The sequence below is a fragment of the Ceratocystis lukuohia genome (assembly GCF_044167205.1).
Source record: "Ceratocystis lukuohia strain C4212 chromosome Unknown Supercontig6_pilon, whole genome shotgun sequence".
Lineage (NCBI taxonomy): Eukaryota > Fungi > Ascomycota > Sordariomycetes > Microascales > Ceratocystidaceae > Ceratocystis > Ceratocystis lukuohia.
The window spans coordinates 747,320-752,536 of record NW_027263525.1 but is presented as its reverse complement, the minus strand read 5'-3'; the positions used below and the strand labels follow the sequence as shown (position 1 = coordinate 752,536).

The window sequence follows — 5,217 nt, the reverse complement described above, 5'->3', positions numbered from 1 at the left end:
CACTGCCAGTGCGTGTCTTGGAGCTCCCAGGGTTTGTGCCTATAACGAGACACAAGAACAGCCAAAGAATCCATCCGGTTTCCGACATAATCCTCGCCCTAATTAGCATCAGGACTTGATTGAGCCCAATCAAGCTTGAAGACGACAAACAATACGTCAGCCGTGATACAGGAGACAGCTGAAGCCCTCTCCTTTGCGTTCACTTGACTATCAACTATCTACGCATTTGCCACGACAACTACTAGAATATCCCTTACTCGACAATCCATCTCCCTATCCAAGCCATCAGACCGACGACCACGCAGGCCTTGCCGGTTTCCCCGGCTTCTCCGGTTTCCCCGGCTCTCGCCCCCTCACCCATACTGCCCATTCTTCAGCTCCGAAACGGCACGAAATGTCGAATCCATTGCCGCCTCCAGCATTCAATCCCCCCCCGACGCCCGGAATGCCACTCACATCATCTCCATGTACCCACGACTCAATGGCTCGGGGCAGGCCAATCCCCGTCACCCTCACCGAAGCAGGCCTCGACTCTCCGACCTTTCGTGCATGCGCAGCATACTATGCAGACCAGATTGAAGCTGTCGAGCGCTGGCTAGAATCGGCCACAAAGTCAGCTAGCAAGCTCACGCAGGAAATACTGTCGCTTGAAGACACCATAAATCTATACCTCAATAAGCTTACACCACCCATGGCTATCGCTGATAACATGCTAGATCAAGACTACACCCTCCTTGCTCTCAAGCGGGTCAGCGACGCCTCGCGTGAGTGGTGGATGCAGGTATTAAGCATGATGCGCAAAATGAACGCTACCATGGTCGACCCTGTTCGCCAGTACATCAACGGCGACCTCAGGGCCTTTAAAGAAGCGCGGCGCACGCTCGATACCACGCAAAGGACCTTTGATCAGGCCCTGGCACGGTATGCCTCTCAGAACAAAACCAAAGAGCCGTCGTTTCTTCGTGAAGAGGCTTTTGCCGTGCATGAGACCCGCAAGGCATATCTCAAGGCCTGTATGGACTTTTGTGTGCTTGGGCCCCAGGCTCGTGCCTCTCTCGATAAGCTCATGGTGCGCCAGTGCTTTGAATTAGCCCGGGAAGTTAAGCTGTCACGCGATATAGCCCACAATTCGCTACCCTGGACCGAAGATCTAGACCGTATCCGAGGCTGGTCAAAGGAGATGGAGGCTGCCGAGCCCTCGTTCAGGCGGGAGCTTGCTAGCATCCGCCGCGAAATCAGCGATGCTGCTATCTTAGCTTATCAACCTTCTCGTGAGCTCGAGGCATACAGTGCTTCCACGGTGCCGTTTCTCGGATCTCGCGGCCCAGTATCTAGTCTACAAACGGCGGTAAAAACCCCGGCTGGGAGTCCGGGAGGTCTTTCAGGTGTGTTGGAGCGCCAGGGCTGGTTATTCCTCAAGTCAGTTTCGGGAAAACCCGCGCGTACGCAGTGGGTGCGACGCTGGTTCTACTGCCGAAACGGCGTGTTTGGGTCTCTCCAGCACAACGCCCAGGGCGTCTTCCAGGATGACGAGGTTGGTGTGCTGCTGTGCAGTGCAAAACCGGCAATCAGTGAAGAACGCCGCTTCTGTTTTGAAGTCAAGACTAAGATCTCAGCGTTGGTACTGCAAGCTGAGACACAACAACAGCTTAGTGAGTGGCTGCATGTTTTCGAAGCAGCAAAGAAACAGGCACTAGAGACGAGTACCAGCAAAGAGTTCATTCCAATGCGTACTGGTAGCGACCCGGCATTCTCTATAAAACCACCTAGCGCGCCCGAGTTCTCGACCAGAAACATCGATGCTGCTACGGCCACAGCCCTGGCCCTTGACGATTCTGCTCTGGCTGTGCCTAGTCTCGAGCCCGCTTTATCCTCACGTGCTAGTATAGATGTCTATGGGAACCAGGCTCCCCGTCGTTCCTTTACCGCAGCAATAGGCCGGGACTCTGACGATAGCCACACTCATTCTGGCAATCGAATCATGTCCCGTCGTGATCTTCACCGCAAAGCTACGCTTTATAATATGGATCCGCCGCAATCCGCCGGCCATGGTCCTGTTGGTGGCATTGCTGGCCTGACCTCAATATCCACCCCATCTAGCAGCAAAGGCTTCGTCGCTGCGGCCGCCGCAGCTGCTATGGGTCAGATTGATATGCCTCCAGGAAGCCTTGCACCACTAACGCCGCCACGCCCACCACTAGGCACTAATATGACCCGGGCTGCTATCCAAGCTGCCACAGACCGCAGTGTGGCCATGGGGACGCCATACCAGCTTCCCGCGTTTTTGCTAGCCAACTTCTGGGGTTCTAACGCATGGAGCAGCTTCTATGCTAATGGCCAGCTTGACTACAAGAAAGAGGAGGAGCGCACTTTGGCTCTGGCCGCATCAGAAGGAAAGAATGTGACAGCTGCATATCCTCCCCCCGGGGCCAGCCACAGAAAGACAATGAGTGCCGATATGATACAGCCAACTTTGATGAGCGAGAAGCTGGACCTGCAGACAGCAACACCAAAGCAGCCTCAGTACCCGATTGTGCCAAAGTCTCACAGCCAAGAAGTCTTCCCACCAAAGTACCCGCCCGAGCTCAAAGCTCAGCATGCTTCGTTCCGGCTTTTGTTCCCCAGTGTGCCTATGTCGGAGAAGCTGGTGTTAGTTTTTCGCGGAGCCTGGTCTAGCACACGCGGTTCTGGCCCCGACTCTGATGCTGGTGATACTAAACTCACTGCAACAGGCCGGGTATTTGTGACCCCTGATAGCCTGCATTTCTACGGAACCCGGATGGGCTTGTTAGTGGCATTCTCGCTGAGTTTGGACTGGGTTAGCGAGATCACTGCAGCACCTGGAAAGGACTGTGATTACCTTTTCCTACATCTGACGGGCGCAGGCAATTGTCAGTCCCAGAGCAATGACGTTGCGAACGATGGCAAACAAAAGACCAAAAGCCCCAGTGATATAGGCCTCTCGCGCATTACCATCAAGACGTTCCTGGAAAACCTCCCACTTCTACAAGCCCGACTGAATGTGCTCATGGACAACCTTCAAGCTGAGGAGCCCATGGATATTCAGGATATCACCGCCACCTTTATTGACATGGAACGCGGCCATGACTCTCGCATTCCCGATAGTCCGGGTGGAAGCGTCAGTGTTGGTAGCTGGGAGGAAATAGAGCAACCTCCCATTGCCCCTATCACGCTATCTCTACCACCTGCAGCTGCTGCGCGGACTGAAAAACAGATTATGGAGCTACAGTCGCAGAAAGCACATGCACCTCCCCCTGTGAGTCCCGGCCTCCCCCGCATGGCGATGGGTGCACGACGATCAACTGGCCTATCAACAGGAGGGAGAACTCGTGGAAACACAGGTGGACGACTGCTGCCAAGAGGTCCAAGCGGATACGAGCCAGATGACATGAAGACCAAGGTTTGTGAGCGCCACTTTGAAATTGGCGCTAAAGCGTGTTTTCATGTGGTCTTCGGCGATCGCAGTTATATCTTTGCGAGGTTCTATAACGAGCGCCAGGCCACTAATATCGAGCAACGGCCATGGGCCCTGTCGGAGGAAGGAGGCCGCATGCGCCGTGAATTTAGGTACCGGGCCGATACGGCCGACATGCTAGGCCGCACCCGGCCGGAGAATATTACCGACTACCAGACTATCGACATGTTCGCCGACCACGCAACATATGTTGTGTCTCATGTCAATACAGCCTGGCATCTCCCATTTTCTAGCCACTTCCGTGTAGTTACCAAGATGGTCATTACTCACGAAGCCAAAAGCCGCTGTAAGATGGCTTTTTACACGCGTGTTGACTGGGGCAGTACGGCACCACCGCTGGGCAAACGCATGGTTGATAAGCAAGCCATGAACGATGCAACAGCTGTTATCGATGCTCTGGCCGATGCGATCACGGATCAGGTCCATAAGTTGGGCGCCCACAGTCGCACAAAGAAGGCCATCCAGGTGTATGGCCATATCGGCGGTACGACACAGACGGTTGTGTATGCGGGTGATGGTGGTGCTGGTGATGTGACAGTTGCACTGGCCAAGGGTGGCATGGGAGCAGGCAACGGGGGTGAATCGGCGACTGGGACACAGCTCTCTAGCGGTAGCAAGAGCAAGGACAGCAACGGGAGCGCTAACAGCGGCGGAGGCATCAGAATCAACGGGATCAGTAGTAGCAGAGCCGCAACCTTGCGACGCCACACGCTGACACAAATGGCATTCGATACGCTCTTCTCGTTTGCCGAAAGCATCGCGACATCGGTGTTGATGTCAGTCTTTGCGGTGATTCGCTCGCTGTTCCGACTGATCTCGGCACACCGTGTGCTGCTGGGTCTATTGGTAGCCAGTGCCATGTTCAATGTGCTGATGACTAGCAAGGATGCGTCGACCTGGTGGACGGAACGCCGTGCTGCGCGGTTTATGCAGCGTGTCGGCGTAGGCCCGAATGTTGTCATGAGCCGCGCTGTGCGATGGGAAGATCTGAGCGCTGCTGTGGGTAGCAGCGAGCCACTTTGGAACACCGGTTCCGAATGGTAAGTCATTTATTATCTATTCTTTCTGTGTTTTCCTCTTCCTTGGCTCCACCTACGCTCGCAAACTAACATCTCCCCAATTGCTCCAGCTACGCCGCCTTCCAAGCCATCACTAACTCCACTGATCCGGACGCTCATCTTGATTCCCCCGCTTCTATTGGCTCACCATCGTCATTTCTCTCCACTCCACACTCGTACGAGACAGCGCGTCGCATGCACCGCACCCGCCAAAGACTAGGCTCATATCGTCATGATCTGCTTGTAGCGATGCGGGTCATTAACAAGATTGAGCGTGAGATGGAGGTTGCCGAGTGGGAGTCTTGGGTGTCTGACGAGAACCAGCGCTGTGCACAGCTGCGCTATGCTCTGGATGTCTCCGTACCCGCAGTGCCGAAGAGCAACGAAGGGGGGATCAGAGACGGAGACGGACACAGAGACGCAAGAAGGACGGGGCGGTACACACGGCGCAGATAAGTTGGCCGAACGGCGCAAGGCACTGTTTCACTGGTACAAAGATTATTGTGGAAGCTGCAGAGCAGACGCTTTAAAGCTGGCACACGGCCAGGAACAACAACAGCAGCCGAACGAGGGTTAGGTTTCGCTAGCTTTCTCTTGTTAGGGTTACATTGGTGACGCTGTCCGTTCCTCCTCAGTGTCAATAAGTCTTGTTTCTTATCGTAG

General features: G+C 54.7%; 1 protein-coding gene across 1 annotated transcript; it reads left to right on the top strand.

The window, feature by feature from the left end:
* Nucleotides 1-481: 481 nt before the first annotated feature.
* Nucleotides 482-5,010, top strand: HOO65_060187 (putative PH domain-containing protein C19A8.02; the record flags this gene model as incomplete). Its single annotated transcript, XM_071003611.1, has 2 exons — nt 482-4,536; nt 4,626-5,010. 2 exons carry the CDS (start codon nt 482-484, stop codon nt 5,008-5,010), a joined length of 4,440 nt encoding a protein of 1,479 aa, XP_070857537.1.
* Nucleotides 5,011-5,217: the final 207 nt, after the last annotated feature.